Source organism: Hakea prostrata, chromosome 1 (assembly GCF_041222555.1).
Source record: "Hakea prostrata isolate BN-2017 chromosome 1, UWA_Hpros_2, whole genome shotgun sequence".
NCBI classification, from domain to species: Eukaryota; Viridiplantae; Streptophyta; class Magnoliopsida; order Proteales; family Proteaceae; genus Hakea; species Hakea prostrata.
The window spans coordinates 65,256,033-65,281,284 of NC_142600.1; the positions used below are offsets into that span (position 1 = coordinate 65,256,033).

Here is a 25,252-nt window from a genome sequence, read left to right on the forward strand (position 1 = left end):
ACTTATTAAACCTATTACACATACTTAGTTGGATGAATTTTAAAATTCAAAATTCAAATTCAAATTCAAATTCAAATTCAAATTCAAATTTCACCAACCTTTTTTTTTTTTGGAATAAGGAGCTTGTATTAGGAGAGTAATTAAATAAGAGGATTACAATCTATAGTATGGTTTTCCAGCAATATCATTACAGACAATAATATCCAAACCAGGAGGTAACCCTCCCAGGTCAAATTGTATCTCGCCAGGAGCTTGGTGAAACCCTGCCAATAAGTCTGCTCCTTGGTTCAACTCATGAACATGGTGTAAAATGAGGCAATCCCAACAACTCCGTTGAAGTGTGCGAATGTCATAAACCAAAGAATCAACATAACAGGGAACTCTATGGGAACCCAAGGTCATAAGAGTGGCCTCGCGAGAATCAGAGCGTATTTGAATTCTTCGAGCACCACTCTGTAAAGCACGTTCTAAACAAATTTCACCAACTCTTAACTTCATCACTCCACCATGTCTTACTTATTCGTACATCTTATATTTATTGTACATAATATAGATGATAAATATATTGTACATGCCATGCATAACAAATTGCATTGAATGCAAATACTATAGACAACTCATTTTTGTATTATATAAATAGCAATCGTATACCATACATTAGTCAATAAGGAAGATTTACATTCTTTGGAATTTCTTTCCTAACAAAACCCCAACCCGAGCCCATAATTTCTACTTTACATTAAACCCTACTCATCCACCCATTTGATTTTCCATCTGACAAAAAATAACCCAACCTGTTAAAAGTCTCTGGTTGAAGGCTCTTTTTGGTATCAATTATCATTGTCAATTATGAGAAATTTTCATTATTTTAAATTGTTTGGCATCTATTTTGAATTTTATTTTTATTTAAAATAATAGAAAAATCTCCAAAATCCATAATGAACTTTTTGTCAATTATGAATTGTGATGAGAATTTCATTATCTTCATTTTTGTAAGTTTACTTAAAGTTCTATAAGTAAGATGAGGGTAAAATAGTCAATACACATTATTTTACATCAACCATACTTTTTCCTTCTTTTCTCACTTGTTTGCTATCATTTTTAACAATTTTTTAACTTGACACCAAACTTATTTTCCATTTCATAATTTATTTTCGATAAAATTCACCAAACCATTTTTCATTCTTGACCAATAATGGATTCTTGTACTTATTTATTTTAAATAAGCATAATAGATAATGAAAATTGATACCAAAAAGAGCCGAAGTCTCTACTTTGTTGAATCTCTGCTTTGAAGTCTTTAGAAGATCCTATCTTTTTCGGATTGTACTTTACAATGTAGTGCTTAATTACTATTTTTCCAGTTTTTCCTTTGGTATTCAATGTTTGTTTTAGAAGCTAGATCTAACAAAGCCTTACTATATTCATGTATTCTATTTTTGTTAGTTTTTTCAAGTTTTTAAAACAGTTGTCATGTGACAGACGGATGACGGATTCAGAACGAAATACGGTACAAAACCAGATTCGAACGAGATCACGCCAAAAGGGATGGGGGGGGAAATCGAGATTTCAAAAAGTTACAGCACTCCAAAATCAGCGTCAAATATTTTGGTGAACCGATTTCTTCCACACCAAACACTAATTTTATAAGTTATAATTATAGATTTGAAATCATGATTGAAATTGATATTTGACCCAAACCTGTAACCACGGCCCTAACAACATGTTGTACATGCTACTCTGTAATCACATGTTAATCACTAATTTAGAAGTATCTCAAAGGCTTCTTTTATGTACTATTAAATACAGGTTTATTGGAAACAAATCGTTGATTCTTGGCTAGGCAGAGCACCTTTAGTTTGATTATATCAGATAGATACATATGAGTTTGTTTCAAACTACTTCTAAGCCAATCACATTTTCCTTCTGTCTAATTTCTTTTAATTTGACCACATTTTATAAGATTACTTCAAAACTAATTTTTTTTAAAAGAATTACCAGAAAATTGAGATTCCTGACATTAATCTGAAATCCTTTTATAAGCGTACCTAGAGAGCTAGATCCAAACCACAACTAAATGGTATATTACTGATCTTGGTTCTTTTTTCTTGGGTTTTGCTTGTGTTATTCATTGGCTCCACTGGGGACATTTGGTTGGCAATCGTGTGGTAATCTTCTCACCTATCTCATACTCAAGCTTAAAAGTCTTATTCCCCATCTCCTTCAACAGCTAAAAAATCTCTGTTGTTTTGTTCTATAGCAAGCAAGAGTGAGTGACTTGGTCATTGATCATCCACCACCACAATTTCCAAAATATCTCCAGGATAATATAACCTACATCTAGTCTATATACCCACACATCTCACTATAGACTATTTCTCTCTCTCTCTCTCTCTCTCTCTCTCTCTCTCTCTCTCTCTCTCTCTCTCTCTCTCTCTCTCTCTCTCTCTCTCTCTCTCTCTCTCGCGTTCACTTGGGCAAACAACTTGAATCATACGTATGCCTACACAAATTTCTCTATAAATTACACATTGGAAGCTGCCTAATTCAATACCACCAAACTGCATACCACAGTGGAAGTTACCAATGGCTCATTACTCCAATACTAGTACTACTCCATCCTTGTTATTCTTCTTCCCAACTCTCATGATAGCATTTCTTATTTGCCTTCTCCTCCTCTTCTCTTCATCTGCATTTGCTGCGGGAAGTAGCACATCTTATTCTGTTCAATCGTCAACCCAAGTCAAGGCCAAGGCTGAAGCTGAGGCTCTCCTCAAATGGAAAGCCACCCTTCAAAACTACTCTCTTGCTACTCTCGGTTCTTGGAACCTCACTTCCTCATCCTCATCGCCATCGTGCAACTGGTTTGGCATAATATGCAACAATGTTGGAAGCGTGGTTGGGATTAACCTTTTCCAAATACAGCTGCAAGGTACGCTTCACAACTTCACCTTCTCTTCCTTTCCAAATCTCCTCCGTCTCAATCTCAGTGGAAATCAAATCACTGGATCCATACCCTTGGGCATTGGTAATCTCACCAAACTCACCCACCTCGACCTCTCCAACAATAACCTTTTTAGCGTTCTGCCTCCCACCTTGTGTAATTTGAGCAGCCTACAATTCTTAGACCTTTATGCCAATGAATTTAGTGGGACAATACCACTTGAGATAGGAAGTATAGAAAAATCTAGTTGAATTGGCAATAGGAAGGAATAAATTGACTGGTATAGTCCCCCCCATCTTGGCTAATTTGAGGAACCTTCAATATCTATATCTACATACCAATGATCTCCATGGTCCAATTCCTCCAGAAATCGGAGATATGAAAATTTTGATTGACTTGGATCTCTCCACAAACAAGCTCATTGGTCCAATTCCTCATTCTCTGGCTAATTTGAGTAGACTAGAGACTCTCTACTTGTTTGAGAATCAATTATCTGGTCCAATTCCTCCAGAAATCGGAGATATGAAAAATCTGATTGACTTGGAACTCTCCACAAACAAGCTCATTGGTCCAATTCCTCATTCTCTGGCTAATTTGAGTAGACTAGAGACTCTCTACTTGTTTGAGAATCAATTATCTGGTCCAATTCCTCCAGAAATCGGAGATATGAAAAATCTGATTGACTTGGAACTCTCCACAAACAAGCTCATTGGTCCAATTCCTCATTCTCTGGCTAATTTGAGTAGACTAGAGACTCTCTACTTGCATACAAATCAATTATCAGGTCCAATTCCTCCAGAAATCGGAAACATGAAAAATCCGGTTGACTTGGAACTCACCACAAACAAGCTCATTGGTCCAATTCCTCATTCTCGGCTAATTTGAGTAGACTAGAGACTCTCTACTTGTTTGAGAATCAATTATCTGGTCCAATTCCTCCAGAAATCGGAGATATGAAAAATCTGATTGACTTGGAACTCTCCACAAACAAGCTCATTGGTCCAATTCCTCATTCTCTGGCTAATTTGAGTAGACTAGAGACTCTCTACTTGTTTGAGAATCAATTATCTGGTCCAATTCCTCCAGAAATCGGAGATATGAAAAATCTGATTGACTTGGAACTCTCCACAAACAAGCTCATTGGTCCAATTCCTCATTCTCTAGCTAATTTGAGTAGCCTAGAGACTCTCTACTTGGTTACAAATCAATTATCTGGTCCAATTCCTCCAAAATCGGAAATATGAAAAATCCGATTGACTTGGAACTCTCCACAAACAAGCTCATTGGTCCAATTCCTCATTCTCTGGCTAATTTGAGTAGACTAGAGACTCTCTACTTGGATACAAATCAATTATCAGGTCCAATTCCTCCAAAAATCGGAAATATGAAAAATCTGGTTGACTTGGAACTCACCACAAACAAGCTCATTGGTCCAATTCCTCATTCTCTGGCTAATTTGAGTAGACTAGAGACTCTCTACTTGTTTGAGAATCAATTATCTGGTCCAATTCCTCCAGAAATCGGAGATATGAAAAATCTGATTGACTTGGAACTCTCCACAAACAAGCTCATTGGTCCAATTCCTCATTCTCTAGTTAATTTGAGTAGCCTAAAGACTCTCTACTTGGATACAAATCAATTATCTGGTCCAATTCCTCCAAAAATCGGAAATATGAAAAATCTGATTGACTTGGAACTCTCCACAAACAAGCTCATTGGTCCAATTCCTCATTCTCTGGCTAATTTGAGTAGACTAGAGACTCTCTACTTGTTTGAGAATCAATTATCTGGTCCAATTCCTCCAGAAATCGGAGATATGAAAAATCTGGTTTACTTGGGACTCTCCACAAACAAGCTCATTGGTCCAATTCCTCATTCTCTGGCTAATTTGAGTAGACTAGAGACACTCAGCTTGTTTGAGAACCAATTATCTGGTTCTATACCAAAAGACTTAGGTAGCCAAGCTTCCTTTGTAGTGATCGAATTGTCTGATAACTTCTTATCTGGAAGCTTACCTCAACAAGTATGCCAAGGAGGATCACTTCAAAAATTAGTTGTTTCAAACAATAGTCTCTTGGGTCCTATTCCAGACTTGACAAATTGTACGAGTATAAGGAGAGTTAGACTTGATGACAACCAATTTCTTGGAAATATAAGTAATAGTTTTGGTGTACACCCACATCTTAACTACATTGATATGAGTCACAACAAGCTCTATGGAGAGCTGTCAGATAATTGGGGAGAATGCAAGAATTTGTCAGTGCTAAAGATCTCTAGAAACAATATCAGTGGGAAGATACCAGTTGAGATTGGTCAATTAACTCAACTTGGACAACTTGACCTTTCTTTCAATAGACTTGTTGGCGAAATACCAAAGGAACTTGGTAACTTATCCAAATTGGTGAATTTGAATTTAAATGAGAATCAAATTTTAGGGCATATACCAGTTGAAATTGGCAAACTAATCAATCTGGAGGTTCTAGATATATCATCTAATCGGCTAATCGGATCAATCCCTGCACAACTTGGTCAATGCTCCAAACTATTCTCATTAAATTTAGGTTGCAACTCACTGAGTGGAAGTATTCCATCTCAAATTGGTGATCTAGTATCCCTACAAGTTCAGTTGGATCTTAGCCATAACTTATTAGGGGGAAGGATACCAACAGAACTTGCAAAGCTGAAAATGTTGGAAGTTTTGAATTTATCCCACAATATTATCACAGGATCTATTCCCCCTTCTCTTGAAGACATGGTTAGCTTGGTATCTCTTGATTTCTCCTATAATCAATTGAATGGTGAAGTTCTTAATAACAAAGTTTTCCAACATGCTGCTTCACCACAAACATTTAGTAACAACAAAGGGTTATGTGGTGAATATCAAGGTCTTTTTCCTTGCAATCGATCTAGTATAAATGAGGGGTATAGTAAAAATAGACATAAAGTCCCCATATCCATTATTGGTTCTTTGATAGGAACTGCAATCCTTGCATTTGCAATTATTGTTGTCATTTTCTTCTTGAAAAGAAGTAACCAAAAAAAAAATGTAGAAGCCACAAGAAGAAATTACAACAATATATTGTCAGTATGGAATTTTGATGGCAAGATTGCTTATGATGACATAATCCAAGCGACAGAGGATTTTGACATTAAATATTGTATTGGAACTGGAACTTATGGGAGTGTTTATAGGGCAGTCTTACCTACAGGTCATGTGGTAGCCTTGAAGAAGTTCCATTCATTGGAAGGCAATGTGATAATTGATGAAAGTTTTGAAAATGAGATGCGTGTGTTAACAAACATTAAGCACCGGAACATTATCAAGTTTTACGGGTTCTGTTCACATCCACGATGCATGTTTCTTATTTATGAGTACATGGAAAAAGGAAGTTTGGCACATATGTTGAGCAATGAAGCAATGGCAGTGGAGTTGGATTGGCTTAAAAGAATAAACATCATTGAAAATATCACAAATGCTTTGTCTTATTTGCATCATGACTGTACTCCACCAATAATTCATCGGGATATTTCAAGCAAAAATATATTGCTAGACTTGGAACTTGAGGCTCGTGTATCGGATTTTGGTATTGCCAGACTCTTAAATCCAAACTCATCCAATTGGACATCACTTAAAGGAACTCATGGATATATTGCTCCAGGTATTTACTTTTACATTTGTTTTTTATTATACATTTATTGTAATTTTTTAGGCTTTCTTCATTTTTACTATTAAGACATAGCGCTTATCTTGAATTGGGCTATTGTAGTACATGTATATTAATATGGATAAAATCGAAAGCATATATTTTAAAATCTCATACATCCTATTTAAATTTTGAGAATTTTAATGTAGTGACAATAAAGTAAAAAGAATATTTTAGTTTATTTTGATCCTAATTATTTTGGAATTGTCATCTTGTATTGTATGTTATGAAGTTTATACTACTTGTTAAATTCTTAAGGTTTCTTGAATAAATAACCGTTAATTTTTTTATTGAATTAATGCATTATATAAATTAAGATGGGTACAAATGTTACGTTTGATTAAGTGATTCAATAGAAAAAAAAATTAAATGATATCTCATGTTCCTTGGTGGAACTATAAAAAGAATAATTATTAGAAGTTTTAAAAGAAAAATAAAATATGAACCACCGGTTTATAAAACCGGGGTTGGCAAACCAAAAAAAATATAATAATAATAAAATATGAACAGGGATGGGAAGTAAAAAGAAGTCCTATCAGATTACAGTTACTCATTTGGAATATAAAGAAACCCTACCACATTTCATAATCTACCCTATTATATTTTATAACTAATTATTTTTCTCTTTAATTTTTGGATAGAAAATAAACATCCCTAAAGCTACTATATTTATTGAATTTTAAATAAGTTACAAATAATTATAGGGAAGGTGGTAGTTGAATGGCCGTGTAAATTGCTTGGTTGAACAGTTCAAGAAATCCTACATTAAATTTGGTGGAATTAAATCTAAATAGTCCATCATAAACGGTCCGATATAATTCAATACATTTAATGGTAGGATTTATTTACATAGCTGTTCAGTTATATTTATGCCAAGCCTAAAGGTTTAGGATTTTATGATTCACTTAATATCATAAAGTATATTTTAGAAATCTAATAAAGCCAAGTCTTGGATGGTTAGTAGAATACTCATACCATGAGGTATGACTTTTACCTTGTTGATCCAAAATGCATTATTGTCATTGTAATTTCTTCCATGCATAAAACCAAGCTTATAAATAAATAAATAAATAAAAAAAGAAGTAAAAAAAAAAAAATCTAAATCTAAATCTTATAGGTGATAGAGATTAAGACATTTATGCTAAAAAATTTCACAGAAATAAGCACTGATATAGATAACTTAATCACAATTTTTATCATTTTTAAAAGACAAGAATTTATAGGTGGTCTTAACAAAAGAGTCGTTTTAGGAAAGATCTAATTTTTGCTAAATGGAACCATTAATTTTGTGGACTAGTTGACTACTCCTTTATTGTTTTTTGAAATTGTGTTTTGACTCATAATAAAAATGTGTTACTATAACAGTAGGAAAACAATGTTTTACCTATGAAAATCATGTATAATATACTAAAATGATCGAATATTAGGAACAACATTCTTTCAAAGCCATAGAGAGACTTCCATGAGTCACATGTTTTTTTTTTTCATACATTGTTGGATTGACTCTAATTTGAAGTATACATAGATCTCAACGTCACACATTAATATATGAAGTAAAGCTTTGCAAATTTTTTTAACTAACCACCAAAGAGTTGGCCCATTGGGCATGACAACGATCAACCCTCTTAGTGCAGAGGTTGGGGTTCAATTATTCTTGAGAGTATATTTTTAAATTTTATATAAAAACTGCTCTAGGATGTAGTCGTGTGTACACAAGCTGCCCAAGATAAACCTCAGATCCTAAGCAAAAGAAAAGAAAAGAAAAATTAAACTATTACTTCTCTTTTTCCTAATAATTTAAATGGCCAAATTGCTCTTTTTTTTTTACTGTTTTAATCTATTAAAGCAATTTTCTTTTCTAGTTTTTGCTTTTTGTTCTCCTTGTTTATAGGAACGCATTGAATGTAATTAGAAGCAATTTTTTTTTTTTACTTCCCCCTCTTTTTTGTGAATTTTTTACTTTGATGTTTTTTAATTCACAATTTCATTTCTCCTTTAGTGGAAATTAAAAAAAGAAAAATCATATTATCATTTTTAGTTGATTTTGACAAAACTGGGAGGAAGAAATAAAGAATAAATACATCTAATTATATTTAATGGGTTTCTATAAGAAGAAAAAAAATTAAAAAGAAATAAAATATATTTATGAAAGAAGCCGAAAGAAAAATATAAAACATGAAAAATATATAGCTGTGTTGGACTACTTAAATATGGATTAACAAAGAGTAAATCACTAAAAAGTTGTCTTAATTGTCAACTTGCACGTCTAGACCATTCTTTTTAAAAAAGGGCAAACCGGTGCCAAAGGCTTCCACGCAAGCAGAATTCCGTCGGAGGGGTTAGTTTTCCTAAGCAATCTTACCTCAGCAATTTTTTATGAGGCTATCTCGATGCCTAGACCATTCTCTTTTATATATAAAATTTAAAATATATAGTAATTTATGTTTTTATTATAAAATTATTTTTGTCTTGTTTATACATTTTCATTAAGGCATTTTCTTTTTACTCTTGCAGAGCTTGCCTACACCATGATCTTAACTGATAAGTGTGATGTCTATAGTTTTGGAGTAGTGGCCTTGGAAATAATTATGGGAAGTCATCCAATGGAACTCATATCTTCTTTAACATCACCGGTTGGTCAAAAGATATTATTACGAGACATATTAGACCCACGCCTCATTTTTCCACCAAGTCAGACTATTGCAAAGCATCTTATTTCTATTGCGAGAATAGCGATTGCATGCCTATGCAGCAACCCACGATCTCGTCCAACTATGCATCAAGTATCAAAAGAGTTACTATTTTGCAGACCAACATTTGTGGAGCATTTTCAGTCTATTACTATAGGTGACCTGAATAACGTTGAAGAGTCATTCAACTAATGAGAATTAAAGGAATTCATTTGAGACTACTCTCAAAATTAGCTAAAAGCACCAAAGGTCAACTTTCTATCAATTTACACTATTTAATTTCAATCTAGTTCATTTTTTTTCCAGCATTTTATAGGTATTGAATAATTGAAGTTTCCACTTTAAACAACAAAGTGAATTTTATTTTTCCATTAGAGGTGAATAGAGGATGTAGTAGAAATCATGATATATATTTTGTTTATGAGGATGATATTGAAGGAAGACAATGACATAATAGAGACATTGCTCCATTATGGCTTAGATAAATGGTAGTGTTTTTTCTTTGGATGAACTGTTGACATCTATTCTAATGTAAATAGAGAGCACAACCTGGTGGCTCCAATGCTTCAACTAGAAATTCTAAGCTTGGCACTTGAAGATGTAATACTCAAACTCATGGTAAATTGCTTTTTAGAATCTTGCATTATAGTTCCTTTCCTCTGTACCAATCTTCTTCTTCTTCTCTTTATTCTATTTCTTTTTATTATTATTATTATTATTATTATTATTATTCTTTGGCTTTGCAATTGGGAATACGAATATATTGTATTTATCAGAAGAATGCTAAAAAACCACCATTATCCCCCCCCCCTTCCCCCACCTATTTATTTAGGGAGAGCATGGCAAGAGGAACATTGTGGAATTGAAGCAAGAAGCTGTAGCATTAAATGACCCGCAAAGTAGAGCATTTTTTATAAGCACTCTTCCAAGGGCTAGATCATAAGCTTAGGGTATGTTGATACTCTCTACTTGAAACTCAAAAACTCTATTCCTTGTTATTACGTACTCTAGAAGTTTTCCTTGCAGGGTTTGGTGCTCTTTCATGGAACTCTTTTGGGAATGTATGTATTGGTCAATTAGTTGGGTTGTCATGGCAGCCTTGGACTTTTCACACACACTGTCATAATCGATGCCCAACCATGCATTGTACCTCCATTGGCATGACTCACTTGAAGATACGGTGCATGAAGACCAATTATGTCCACATTGACCACTTTCATCCTAAATTTCATGTTTTAAAATTGTCTTCATGGGTCTTGGAGACTGATTCCATTGGTACTAACGATAAAAGCCTATCTTGAGTGTTTTCAAAGGTCTAGGAATGGAAACAATGGGTCTAATAGGGTGGTGTGTGGCTAGTGGTTTGTTTTTAGTTTGTATAGATAGATCCTAAAGTGTTGCTGTTGAGTGCCTTTGACAATGTATTCCTAACTAACATTTTTGTTTTTCAAGCATGTTATCGCTTCCCAATTGTTACTCGTTGAAGAGGTAATCCATGCTGGTCAAAACATGTGGAAGCCTAGCCACTCCCTCCCAATTTTAGGTTTTTAATTCTACATTTTGGTAAGTGTCTATGTTTTGTAGTTGTTTTAATCTATCGTTTGAGTTTACATTATCCCCTTATTATAAGTTCTCACATTTCTTTTCTTTGTTTGTTATCTTATGCCAGCCTTGGTGCATGGATCATTATTGGGTAATTGTAGCAAAGAAAGCTTCAGAATCTAAGATATTCTAGTGACAACCATGATCAAAATTTCTCAAAAATTGAAAGACTCATAAGATGGGAATCCCACTTCTCCGCTTTTTTGTCTAAATGGTAAATTTGCTTCCTCATTTGTGCATCTATGAAAATAATTTTCTTCTCTCCTAGTCTACACTCCTTTCAACCTATCTGACTCATATTCAAAACTTGCATTAGGGCTTACCAATTTACCCACATCATGGTAGGGGATACAAGGATTTTCACTTGCCATACCCTACCCTAACCTTTGGGGATAAATGGTTAATAATGGTTCATTTGAATATTGTTGACATCTCTTAAATTTAAGGATATGAAGTTGAAAGTATTTTTTGATGCCATTCTTGCAGTACTCAAAACACTCGCAAAATATTTCTAGTGTTGGCCCCTCAAAGATGCTATCACTTCCCCCATCACCTACTCCCAGTCTTCAATTTATTTTCTTTCTTAAATGGATATATCAAAAGAGAATGCTAACACCCTTGATTTTTCTTTCCTTCCATTTGTCCCCCTCTTTATCTAGTGAGGGCATCACAATGGGAAGACTGTGAGATTGATGAAGCAACATACTGAAGAGCCAATTGACCCTCAAATTGAAGACATTTTATTAATATATAACTACTCTATCAAGTGCCAAATCATAAATCCAAGGTATGTATTTCATCTATGTTCCTTCCAAGACTTTGGTGCTCTCTTCATGATAATCCTTTCTGGCCATAAAATTGGTTAATGACTTTGATAATCATGAAATCAAATACCTGGTAGTCTTCAATTATCCCAAACACACTATCTCTAATGGGTGTGACTCATTAGAAGACAATGAATCCTAGATTGGCCGTACACACAATGTTGCATGTCATCCATATGAACCTATATGTTTTACCTTATATGTCTCTCAACGGAAGAGAGTATACAATGCCTCCATGAATTTCACTATTGAACAACCGAACCAATGGTGGGATCAAATTTTAAATGCATTGGAAACCTGATTGCCTTGGTAAACATTGGTGCCTTCCATATCAACACCATACTTGGAGACCAAAATGGCTGATTTACCCTCAAACCCCCTAAACTTTTCTGTTTTTGGATCTAAAGACCGATTTAGATGTTCTTGGAGACATTGCAATTCCATGTTTTAGAACCCTATCTTCAATTAGACTACTGTTGTATAGTGTTTTGAAATATAATTCTGTTAAGGCAACCTAGAGGGGGTGAATAGATTGCAACTAGTGGACTTACCTAATTTTTCGGTTTAATTGCAAATACGAAGTAAATTGTAGATTTCAATGATAATTAGGTAATGCAATCAATCCACAAGACAAGTATTTTATAGTGGTTCAACTTTGCAAGTCTATGTCCACTCCTCTCTTGACCTTAAGAGAGTATTCCACTAGTGATTCTCTTTCAATATAATGGGTAGAGATCAAAACCTTTACAATTTAAGTTCAATAGGACAAGAACACCCTTTACAATATTTGTTCTAAGTAGGGCAAGAACACCCTCTACCAATTCTAATCAACCTAGACTAGAATTGAACAACCAATATTGTTTGAAGAATTGGAAGATATTACCTAACAAGGGGTGTGACACTTTACCCCTTGTGTGAGTGTGATGCAATGATATAAATGTTCAATGGAATGTACCAAAAAAAAAAAATTGTTCAATGGAAGAGATGCACCACTAATGAAGTCCCAATAGCCTTCAATCACTCCAAGCATTACTCTAATGAGCTTGCTTGACAACTTTGGAATGTCCTTCAAAGTTGAGTGAGGTTGGAAAGCAAGTGATCAATGCTTGTTCACCAATTTGAGAGCTTTGAGAGTTGTGAGATAGTAAATGCTCAATAGGCAAGGTAGAGACTCTCAAATGGGGGTGTTGGGCTTATAAAGATGGCATTCAATTGCTTGGCCCAACCTCCCAACGGATAGAAAATTTCTGTGAAATTGTAGTCTAGACGGAAGTATGTTTGGCTAGACGAAAATCCGTCTCAAATTTAGCCATTAAAAATATAGTTGTTGGGCTAAGTCAGGACCAGACGGACGTTTGTCTGGCTAGATGAAAATTCCATCTGGCTCTCTGTGACTAGACGAACATCTGTCTAGCTCAAACGGACGTTCGTCTGCAGCACAGAGTGCACAAACAAGTTGGGACAGGGACTTGATTGGGTTTTTGGTATTTCTAGCCAACTCTAAGCCTCATATACTTTTCTAAAATGTCCTAGGTCAGTCTAGTGACATGATATGGATATAATTAAATGTTATTACATATGAGTGTATGTGAATGTTTCCTAAGTCCCTAATTCATCTAAGTCTTGAACTTGACTTGATTTTCGCATCTTCTTGTACTTGGATCTTGATGTTCATCTTGATCTTGATTCATTGTCCAAGATTACTTGAGCTTGACTTGGGCTTGAGCATCTGGTGAGTTTGGTTCAATGAGTTAGATTTGGTCCACTTGTTTTTGGTAATGAATTGGACAATCACAACTTAATGTAGACATTAGTAATTTGTGTTTGTTATCATCAAAACTAATGGAGGCTGATGTGACAATGCTGTCGTGGCATTTCCCAACAATTTCTAGCCCACATTTATCCCGCCTATTCTTGCTTGTTGTTGTTGCTTGTTAATGAGGCAACTCATGTTGATTGAATCACAAGGGTGCCATGCTAGTTCCCCCTTCCTAGTTTGGGTTTTGAGCTCTATACTTGGGGCAAATGTTTGTTTGTGCGAGATGGTTATTGCACTTGTTTTTTAGCTGATGTGTTACTTGAGAGATGGTATGCATTACTCTTAAGTGTGTGGTGTCATCGATGTTGTAAACTTATTGAATGATTTATGCATGAAGAAAATAAATGTAGGCTTCTGAAGTTTAATTGCTTAGTCAAGGTTTTTAAAGTGAATTACTCTAATTGCACTCCTGCCTTTCCATAAAGTTTGTACATTTATTTGTGGACCTACGATCGATAAATCAACCTTATTACAACAAGATTCATTAGAACCTAGATTATTTGTACTAACACAAAAAAAATGATAAAATTACAACCATCACTCGTATATTGTTATGTCAAACTATTTTTGAGACTTTCGAATTGGTATAGACTGCATAAACTAGGATCAACCAAGTTCGGCTTAGTCCTTTAACCCGCCACTTGGCTCTCTTCACAATTCAGTCTTCGAATTGGCTCCTTAGCTCTCCTTAGAATTCAGATTTCGGACTAGCCTCTTGACAGGACTAAGCTCTCGACACTTCTAGGAAAAGGGTTATTGGCCCAACCACATGGCGGCAGTTATTTTCCGGACACGCTGTTTGGCACATCTCCCGACCACAACATGTCGGCGAGATCCTGCTCATCTTTATACAGTTGTACGCACATTAAGGCATTAAATTAAGCATTCAATGCGCTATAATTATGCATTTAATGCTTTGCACTTATCAAGGGATAAGCCAACAGGGAAAATTCCTTTGGGAATTGATTCTAGCCACTTTGTTGGGGATTAAAAGCTAAATGTGTCACATTTGGAGTCAGAGATATTTTAAGCATTCTTATGTGGTGCCTGAATCCAATAACTTCATGAAAAAGCAAGCCAAACCTTTGCCGTGGGTCTCCCTTGGAATCGGATCAAGCCATCCAACGATTGTCATCAATCTTCTCCATGGAACCTTCTTTCTGGTATAAGAACGGTCACTTATACCTCCTTCAAGTAAGTGAACACCATAGGAAAAAAAATGCAAGTTAAGTCAAAATCCGCTACACAGAGATGAGAAAAATACAAGCCCAATTAATTTTGCATTATCTCTTGTACTTAACCAAGAGTCTTGATCTCTTTAGGCATTTACTCCTCCCTGTGAGGAATTGTGTTATCCAAGATCTAATTAAACCATCGGAGACGGTTTCCTATCCATAGAGGCAGCTCGCTCTCATGAGTTTTCTTTGGTACACAAATCCCAAGTTTGACACACTACTTGGCTGAACTAGAGCTAATAGATTTTGGAGCAACATTTGGCGCTGTTTGTTGGAAAGAAACGTCTTTTACTTCTTTCCTGTGCTTTTACCCTACAGTGATGATGGCAGGGGGAAATTGAGATAATAACAATTCAAAGTCTTAAGGATGTGGACAAGATGGTGGAAAAAAGAAACAAAATACTCGAAAGGGGGTACTTCTAAGGAAGTTGTTCCCTCATCACCACCCTACGAAGTCCAAGGAACAAGCAATTGTTTTCAATGGAGGACTTCCCTTGCAAAGAATAACCTTGACCCCCCACATATGACTTTGTTTAGGCTCAAGCTCTGGAAAACAAGATGATGGAGATGATGTTCACCTTTCAGACGATGGTGACCTAGTGGACTCAACTCATGCCTCCCAGAGGCCTTCCTGCAACTATTCCGAAGACAATCCCCTCCCTTGTCGGTCAACAAGACAAGACCTAGGGAGTTGGAGTAAATCTACTTCCCCATTCTTCTTCTAGTGCCTTAGCTGGAAGACTACAACTTCCAAAAGGCAAAAAGACTCAAAAAGAGCATAGTGTGGAGTCATCTGCATCTTGTGAGGGATGGGAATCTCTGCCAGCAAATCCAAACCATGAATGAATGTTTGAGCCGACTAGACCAAAGAATCCCTGACGAGATGCAACATGTACTCTCACAAGACCCTTTCGTCCTAGAAATTATGGCAACTTCTTTGCCTGTAGGTTTTCAAACCCCTTCTTTTACTCTATATAATAGAATGATAGACCCCATGGTGCATATCAGTCATTTTATCTCTATTATGACAATGTGTGGTGGGGTGATGCCATCAAGTGTAGATTTTTTTTAGCCTCCTTAACTTGCCCACCTACCACTTGGTTCTCTTGTCTGCCTAAACATTCCATCCACAATTTCAACGAACTAGGGTATGCCTTTGCTGCTCGATTCAAGAGTAGAATCAAGAAAGAAAAGACCGAAGACAATCTCCTAGCGTTGAGACAAGGCCGCTCTGATTCCATTTGAGACTTCATAGCATTTTAACGATATATCTATTCTAATAAAAGATCTTAATGACAAGCTTCACTGCCTTCAAAAGAGCAATAACCAATGAAGGCCTAGTTCAATCCATTATGCAGAAGATGCCCAAAACCTTAGGTAGAAATATTGGATCTGAGCTATAAGATGGTCACCATGGAGGGAGTCCTGGAAGCCAACAGGAGCGGCTATAGAAATGAAGCCAAGTCTTATAGGCAGAGTGGCCAAGAGGAGAGTTCTGGCACAAAGCCAATTAAAAAAGAACAGAGGAATAATCAAGGGTGGAGGAACCACAAAGTTGTCGATGAGGACGAGGAAGCCTTCACTCCCTTGAACAAATCATGATTTGCCATTTTTATGCAAATCCGAAACACTGGTTTACTTAAGAACCTTGGAAAAATTCATGATTGGCTAGAGAATTGGGCTAACATGTCAAAGTATTGTCTTTATCACAAAGACAAGGGGCATCATACCAATGACTGCCGCATGTTGGAATTCGAGATTGAGAAGTTGATTGCCGGAGGTTGCTTAGACCAATTTGTCATGTCAAGGCAAGTCGAAGGTAGTTCCCCCCGGAGACACAGTAGGAATCCATCTAGGGACAGAGACGATGCTCGAGGAAAGGCTCTAGCAACTCCCAAGGATGAGGACCTCCCCAAAGTTAGTACTATCTTTGGGAGGTTCACTCCTCAGTCACTCCGGAAGGCCAAAAGGAACACTAGATTCGTTGGCGCTATCAAGCCCTCGAAGAGTTCCAAGTTCACTTCTTGTGAGCCCATAACTTTTTCAAAGCATAAGCGTGTGGACGTACACACTCCTTATGATGATGTTGTAGCCATCAAGGTCAAGCTGGCGAATCATATGGTCTTCCAGGTGCTAATGGACACAGGCTCTTCAGCTAATGTCCTTTCATGGGATGCATTCTGTCACCTCAAAATTGATTCAGAGGCCTTGACACCCAATGGAACCCTCATTTATGGATTTGTTGGGAGCTCCACCACCGTTGAAGGTACCATTCAACTTGATCTTATAGTTGGTACATTTCCCAAGCAAGTATTCTACATGGGATTATGTGTTTCAAGGTTTTCTAGATGTTCCAGACTTAGTGGAGGTGACGGATTGAAGAGATTTCTCTTTGTTGGTATTGGTTTTGTAGGTTTGTATGGAAATTAACAGTTAGATTATTTAGGTTGATGACAGGTATAGTGGTCACATATCAGGTAAGTTATACAGGCTTGCAAGGAGTGTTGAAACAAATAGAGTTCTAGTTGGCAATTAGGTAAGGAGTACAGGCAGACATAATTTGTAGATTGTTCAGATATAAAACAGGAGCAAATCTAGAAGGAAGCGGGTGACTTACGCTTTGGATTTGTTAAGTGGTGGTGATCTCTTGGAGTAGGCTGCAGTAGTAGGAGAGGTAGAGCCATGTCACGTCATATGGCGGTGATGAACTGTACAAGACACCTCAGGTCGGGGGGGATGTGCATCTTTTTGGTTTTGGTAGTTAGGAAGAGCATCCCTGGAGGGGATATGGGCCATGTGATAAAATGTGGCAAGATACACGAGACAGGTGTTTGCAGAGACACATCAACAACGGTATTCTTCAAGATGGTTTGCAAAATTCAAGCCACTATGGAGATTGTTGGGTTTGGATGTCTTGTATCTATGGGTCCATATAATTATTTGTTTGTATTTGCAATTGGATTAAGATTTTAAGTTAATTACTTTTACATGTATAAAATTGTAATCATATAGGGATTATGGTTTTTATAAATAATCTTTGTGGGATAACCTAAATCAATCAATCTATACAAGGAAATTGGGGAATCCATCTTGGGGATCCCCTCTCTGAAGGGGACGGGGGAGCAAGCAAATGTTAGCTTTTAGTGAGGTGTGAAAGTGGTGAGGTTTTTTAAAATAGTGGAAGATCTTTTTTTTCTCTCTGGGCTAGGTAGTTTTGCCGAACCTCGTTAAATTCTGTGCTATTGTGGGCATGTTTTACTTGTGTTCTTCTTCATGGTTGTGCATCCATCCCCAACAGGGTGGAGAGGATCTGGATTCGTAGTGGATAGATAGAATGGCTCCTATCATCATCGCCAACACTCTCTTTAAGTTCCTAAATGGGCTTGATGGTTCTATCTCCGAAACCTGCTGAGCTGCAAAAGAAATCAAAAGAAACCCATTTCTAGTTTTAGCAGAAATGGACTGATTAAACACAACAAAAACCACTTGAGAATCTCTCCATTTCTTCTTTAACGTAAAAATCTCATTCAAGAAGAGCTACAATAGAAACAAATCTCAAAGGGTGAAACAGAGACAGACTAGATGCATCATTATTCATTAACGCCGGGGAAGGACTTTCAAGAGGAAGAATGGGGTTTCTTTAACTCTTTCTAGAATGGCATTTTGGTGGTCAAATGCTATGGTTGAAGAGTCTTGATCACTTTGCCGTCAAAAGAGAGGTATGTGGTTTGCCTATCCACCACATAATAAAGGTTAGAGTCCACTTTGAAATATTGATAAAATAAATTAGAGGTAAGATTGCCAGTAGATTTCACATGGATCACATCCTTATTGTACAGTGGAGAAACGTAAGAGAACACACAACTCTTTCCTAAGGGGAAGGTGATTCGGACTTGTGGTCAAGGCTTAAAGTATCGACATTGAATATATATGGATCAGGTGATTTTAAGAGATGTATCCATTCGTATCACCGACTGGTCGGCACTGGAATGGGTTGTGCTGAGGTGGGACCCAGAATGATGGTGGGGCCTCAAAATCGATTGGTCTTATTGAATTCACGGAACAGACGGAGGAGATGGGATGCTGGTGTGTGGCGCGTAGCTCGTGCGAGTTTCAAAAAAATTTCTGCGGAAAAATCCGTAAGGCACGTTATGGGCCGGTATTGTGGAAGTTATCTGCTACTGGTAGAGACGAAGATTATTGGTTGGCTTTTCGAGTGGCCGCGGGGGAAGAGCAGTCGCAGAGATACTCTCTGTCTTCATCTGTCTGCGTGTTCGAAGCCATGACCCAACAAATTCTTCGAAGGGTTTCTTCCAGCTTTCCACAACTTGTCGGATTCACGAGGAGAGCTTTCAGTTCATGGCGATTACCCGGAGACACTTCCAGTCCCAGTCTTGGAATCCACGTCTTTCACTGCCCCGTAATTTCCCTCTCTCTTACTCTCCAGAATTTGCCTTGTTTTCAGAAGAAAGAAGAAAGCAAATTTCCTGTAATTCCCTTTTCCCAATCACTAACTCCCTTAACTAAGAATGTATTGATTGGTGGGAATCTAATTTTGGCTTTCTGTAATGGGTTTTAATTTGTTTGTGTAATACTCTATTACAGGATGAAATTGGGATTGTCGCCAACCTATCGGAATGCATTGCCGTGAGAGGGGGAAGCATTTTCAATGTCGACGTCTTTGTTCCTGAAAACAAACAGGTCTTCTATTCTAGAAGGTTTACTTTCCCCCCATTGGTGACTATTTCGGTGTTTTATATGTTTGTGATGGCACCCCATCCGTATATTTATCTCCTTTGAATTCATTTCCAATTTGTTCTTAAGTTGTGCCCTGTGAGGCCCATCGGCTGTGGCAGTTCTTCAAAAGGAAACTATCTTATTAAACTTGGACAAACCAGAAGACCATTCTTTGGAAAACAAATCACAACATTCTAGGTGGGAGCAAAAATACATGGGATTTCCAATATGTGTAAAATTGTGTCAATCGTATGTGTGGGATGAGTAAAATATTTATTTTTCTACTTATTGCATGTAGTGTGTTTGTGTGAATGTGTTCAAGGACTGGATTCATGCGTTTGGATCGTTTGAGAAAGTAGTTACAGTATCATGTACTCCAGGAAAGGGGTATCCCCTCTTCATATTACATTCTCACACAAGTAATGACGCTATTCATGATGCAGATTGTGGGTTCCATTCTTGCTCTGTTTTGAGTTATCAGTGCAAGTTTGATTGAAATTATAGTAAATTTGATGCATGAATCAAGCAGTGTAAAAAGATACTGAATTCCAATACAACTGGCAGCTAGTTTATCTTTGACCCCCTCAGATGGCGGCAGGATGAAATGAATGACGATTTCCTCAGGCTCTCGGATATGTTTGATGCAGTTAAATCTGTTGTTTGAGTTCCTGAGTTTGACCCTGAATATAAAATAGCAGTTCTTGCTTCAAAACAGGTGAAATTTTCTTCTCCATCCTCCCCCACCCCCAGAAGAAGAGTTGGAAGATGAATGCTTATCTGTCTTTTTTTATTGGGTGTTTGCAACATCATTATTGAAAATGTTCTTATTCCTATGCAGGACCACTGTCTGGTTGATTTGTTACATGCATGGCAGGATGGGAGACTTCCTCTTGATATAACTCGTGTTATAAGGTGACATATCAGAAAAGACACTTTCCTAGATGAGATTTTGGCCTCTAAACTATCCACTTACAGTTCTCAATATCTTCCTACAGTTATCATTACAGAGGTCCAAACACCCATGTTATGTGCTTTCTTGAAAGGCATGGAATTCCATACCATTCTTTGTCTGCTACTCCAATGGATAAAAGAGAAAGTGAAGTCTTAGATTTGGTTCATGACACTGATTCTCTAGTGCTAGCTAGATACATGCAGGTAACTTTAATCCTCAAGTCTTTGCATCATTCAGATTTGTTAGAGTTGCTGCTCCTTCAGTAAACCAAGTAGGTTACTGTTATATATCACTTATGACAATGGTGCTTGGTGCAAATCCAAAGACCTGCATCTTGAAGAAAATGTCCAAATTGTGCTTTGGAGCTGCTGCCCAGCAGTAATACAGCAGGGAAATATTTTCTGACATAGTTCTTATTATCTTTATTTTTATGTTCTTTAGTCTTGGGTCAGGCTTGGTCCAGCCTGTAGTTTAATTTGAACTAATTAGTGTTTCTATTATAATTCTTCCCATGTTAAATTATAAGGGCATATGAGTTCAAATCACAGTTGGGTCTCTTCGGAGACATCCATGATTTGGAGGATTAGATTTTACACCATAACAGAACAACATCTTCATGTAAAGGAAAAGGGAAACCGCGGCCCCACGCGGCCACCAGCGGCCCGTGAGGAATGAGCGCCAGGTCACGCAAAATCAGAGCGTGATTGTACGACCGTTCTCCTGTGAACCATTGACAAGCCCGGCATCTACCAACCGGTTATCCAACAATACTCCAATCCTCACTCACCCCGAACCTCGATTCGCTTAAAATAAAAGGAAAAACCAAATACACAACACGCAACACCAGCCGGGGATGAAGACACCGGAAGAACGCGACAGCCGCGACGCGACGGTGATTGATTACGATGACGGCAATGGAGAAACCGACCATTTAGAATCTGCATAATTCTTTCTTTGCCCAAATCATCAACTTTTTGTTTCTGAAGAGTTTGTTGCTGATTAATTGAGCTGGTTGTTTCTGAAATCCATTTTTCAAGAAAAGAGAATGGCTGAGTGGGCGTGCGATAAAGCACCCCTGGACAAAAGAGGAATGCCACAACACTGGAGCAAAGACCCGCGCAGACGAGCTGCGACAGTAAGAACCAAACTCCAGTAATATCAGAAAGTGAGATCAAAGAAGGAAGAAAGAAGAGCGGTTGACCGAAAAGAAAACAGAAGAGCACAGATCAAGACGAACAAGTACCCCAAAAAGAAAAACGAACCGGGGGACGAAAACGAAACCAGAATTACACAGAGTAAGCGAGAGAAAGAGAAACCAGGAGAAAAAGAGACGAAAAGAACAGATGATAAACGACAGGAGAACCGGAGCAAGGACACAGCAAAGGAGAACGACAGAAAGAACGACCCGCGCCACCCGGCCAGCGCACCCGGGGATGGCGGAGGGCAACAAAGAGGTGTCAACCGGTTGAGATGACCGGGCAGTCAGAATGGTTCAAAAGAGAAACAAAGTATGTAAACAATCAACGCATCAGATTTTGCATGTGACACATGGCGCTCATTCCTCAACGGGCCGCTGGATGGCCGCAGAATGAGGGCCGCAGAGGATTTAAACCCATGTAAAAGACCTTCTGACTGGTCATCCAAGCCCCCTCTCTGCAGTTTTTATATAATCTTGGCTGGGAGGGTAGTCTTCCTTCAGTTCTGATGACAATTGTTAAATCATCTAACTTGGTGTCTTCATCTTGTTTTCCTTTTCTTGCCGCTACTTTTGTGCAGATGTTGATTTGATCTAATTTCTTCTGTTATGTTTGGGCACATGATATCAGTATCTGACTGCAGATTTTATCTAGAAACTTTCTGGAGACTTATGGGAAGAATGTAATTAACATTCACCATGGACTTTTGCCTTCATTCAAGTGTGGAAATCCTGCTAAACAGGTTCAAATTCTTTTTCCTTTCTTTCTCTTCTTTGTGTAAATTATCATACTGTTCAGTATTTGTATCTTCTTGTCATTCTAGCTGTTTGATTTGCAACACAGTTTTGACAGGCTTTTGATGCTGGTGTAAAGCTGATTGGTGCGACCAGTCACTTTGTAACTGAAGAACTGGATGCAGGGACCAATCATTGAGCAGATGGTATTTTTCCCCCTACTTACTTTCTCTTTGAATTACATAAACATTACTTTCAGAAAAACTATTAAAATTACTTTTACAAAAACTTGAAAAATTTATGATATTTGAAATTTTCTCGGGATTGGCCATTTCTTGCTGGGAGGATTAGTTTTTACCAGGAAATTCACAAAGCCAATAGTTTTTGGATGCTTCAAATTCTTCTTACAGATATATGAACAGTATACAATTAGATAAAAGGGGCAAGACTTCTGAAATTTAATCTGGGCCAAGTCTTCTGCAACCCTGTTAAATGTGTCAGTCAGTATCAGTAAAATGATACGCTGTCTTTTACTGATTTTTCTTCTTTTATTCCCTTCTCTCATCTTCCACATGTTGTCTCTCATCCTTCTCCCAAGCCTGCCACATCTCTTTTCCCTCCACTTCCGGTGATCTGATATCTTTCCTTAATGAGTGCTTCCTTTGCCTCTCATCTAATCACTGATTTAATTACTAGCTCTGCTAGAATCAGAGATTTTCAGATTGCATAAGTTTGAATGTTGGGTCTACAAAGGGAAACCGATAGAATGCCTGATAGCCTTTTCAAAATTCAAAAACTTCAGTTCACGTGATTTCCGTTCATCATTGGAACTGTAGATCAATGCCATGAAGGGTGGCCTGTGAACTTTGGTCACTACTAGACATCAAAGTATGGGGAGAATACCATTGAGGTCTATTGCTTGGTACGTCACCTATACCCTTTTGTTGAAGCAGGGGGACAGTACTGCTTTGTTAACTTGGTATTTGATTTGTTTTGAAATCTAGAAAATTCCTGGAATACTATTTGAGATTAGAGCAGTGCCTTCATCCACTTCTGTTGATGTTTTTATTTTTTTCCATCCTAGCTTAGAAGAAAGAAGTGTCCAGATTATTTCCCAGATGTTAGTTTATTCAAGTTTTTGGTTTCCTCACGTACTTCCTCTTTTTTCTTTGGTTGAGGAACTACTCAAAACAAAAGAAAATTGTTAACATTGAAGGAACTCTTCTAAACTAAAACCCTTGGAAATTTGTGCAACTTTTTTTCTATTTGTAAGGGAAACAATTATCTGAAAAGAACAGCCCAAATATCTTCCATCTGGCAGATTGGATGGAGCTCAGATCTTACCCGTAGAATTTGAAGGTCCACTGCTTCCTTCTCAACTTTCAACCTTCATTAATTGGCCAACTATATATATTACTATGCGGGGGCGGGGGCGGGTTGGGTTTGTAAAAAAAAATACTTAAATGCATGCCAACACAGGGGAAAATTATTATAATGAATTGGGTTCTGAAATCTGAAAAGTAGCTATTCTGAACCTAGACCTATCTTTCCATCTCCCAGTCGCCACATCATCCTGCAACCTGGTTAATAGTGGTTTGAACAGATGTATTATCTTTTTATTTATTTTATAATGCAAAATACAGTAAGGTATTTTCTATATTTGTACTTGAAATTTTTGTGATATGATTTTTTGTCTTCCTCCTCCCAACCCTGCTTTTGAAGCGCTGGGCTATTTTAAAACATGCATGCAGTGCATCTCTGAAGTTCAATGAGTCCTCCACCCCCTTCCCCCACTTTACTAAATGAAAGCACATTAGATATTGTATTCTTGTTATTCTTTGTCTTTGATCCTCTGTGATTATTATATGTTTTACTAGTTTCTTACACATGAAGCAGTACAGCTTTACATGTTCTTGGTTTTTAAATAATGCTGATGGTATGCTTATAATGAATGCAACAAGGCAGATCCAACCTGAATAAAACATCATGATAAATTTTGTGTTTATAGGTAGAGAGAGTCTCTCACTGAGATAACCTTCGGAGTTTTGTTCAGAAATCAGAGAACTTGGAGAAACAATGCCTGGAGAAGGCAACAAAATCATATTGTGAGCTCTGAGTGTTACCCTATGATGAAAACAAGACTGTTGTATTCTGAAATGGAAATTGGAATGGACAAAATATAGTATTGCAAGAATTGTACAATGTAACTGCTGCCAATTATATATAAAATCGTATTTCTGTTGTCTCACCAGTATCAGCAGTTATATTCAGTTTCCATTTACTACTTTTTTGGTCTTTCCTTGGTTTTAAAATTCAGCTGAGTTTTTTGCACAGTCATCATTAAGAATCTCAAAGAAGGGATTGAGAACATAAAAATATGACTAAATTTCTATGATAACATTTAATGTTGGTAAACAGTTTGTCTTCATTGTTATCAAATTCTTGGAAAAATCAGCTTTGACTCAGCATACTTTGAAATTGACTTACCTGTTGAGAATATTATTATCGTAGCTTAAACATAGTCTGGTTCATTTGATTCAGCCAAGTCAATTTGCTCAGGTAATGGATCAGCTCTTAGTTTGGGATTGTTGCTTGATTTTCACCATAGATTCAATAGGAAAAAAAGGGAAGAAAGAAAGGAGCGACTTAGAAATTATTATGATTTTTCTCAGGTCAATTTTTCAAATGAAGTTGCACTCATGATTTGTGCTTTTTTGGGTAGAATTTATCCAGGGCAACCTGTAAAATTTGAAAACAGTACAATCCAGGTTGCCCTGGGGATTGGAATGTCAGTGCAAGTCTTACTGGGATCTAT

General features: G+C 37.1%; 2 protein-coding genes and 1 pseudogene across 3 annotated transcripts; all 3 read left to right on the forward strand.

Moving 5' to 3' along the window:
- Positions 1-2,574: 2,574 nt before the first annotated feature.
- On the forward strand, positions 2,575-17,605 carry LOC149029433 (uncharacterized). The gene is made up of 7 exons (XM_089141865.1): positions 2,575-6,603; positions 9,163-9,587; positions 9,878-9,956; positions 10,171-10,288; positions 10,791-10,901; positions 11,008-11,154; positions 11,600-17,605. The coding sequence occupies exons 1-2, from the start codon at positions 4,185-4,187 to the stop codon at positions 9,528-9,530; spliced, it is 2,787 nt and encodes a 928-aa protein (XP_088997991.1). The 5' UTR covers positions 2,575-4,184; the 3' UTR covers positions 9,531-9,587; positions 9,878-9,956; positions 10,171-10,288; positions 10,791-10,901; positions 11,008-11,154; positions 11,600-17,605.
- LOC149029434 (uncharacterized) lies at positions 16,505-17,248 on the forward strand. The gene has a single exon (XM_089143381.1). It carries the CDS (start codon positions 16,505-16,507, stop codon positions 17,246-17,248), a length of 744 nt encoding a protein of 247 aa, XP_088999507.1.
- A 39-nt stretch (positions 17,606-17,644) lies between the features above and the next one.
- On the forward strand, positions 17,645-25,214 carry LOC149029435 (formyltetrahydrofolate deformylase 1, mitochondrial-like; annotated as a pseudogene). Its single transcript, XR_016171164.1, has 8 exons — positions 17,645-19,238; positions 19,424-19,536; positions 20,120-20,270; positions 20,394-20,467; positions 20,551-20,710; positions 22,347-22,445; positions 22,556-22,643; positions 24,446-25,214. The product of XR_016171164.1 is annotated as a formyltetrahydrofolate deformylase 1, mitochondrial-like (transcript).
- The last annotated feature ends 38 nt before the right edge of the window (positions 25,215-25,252 follow it).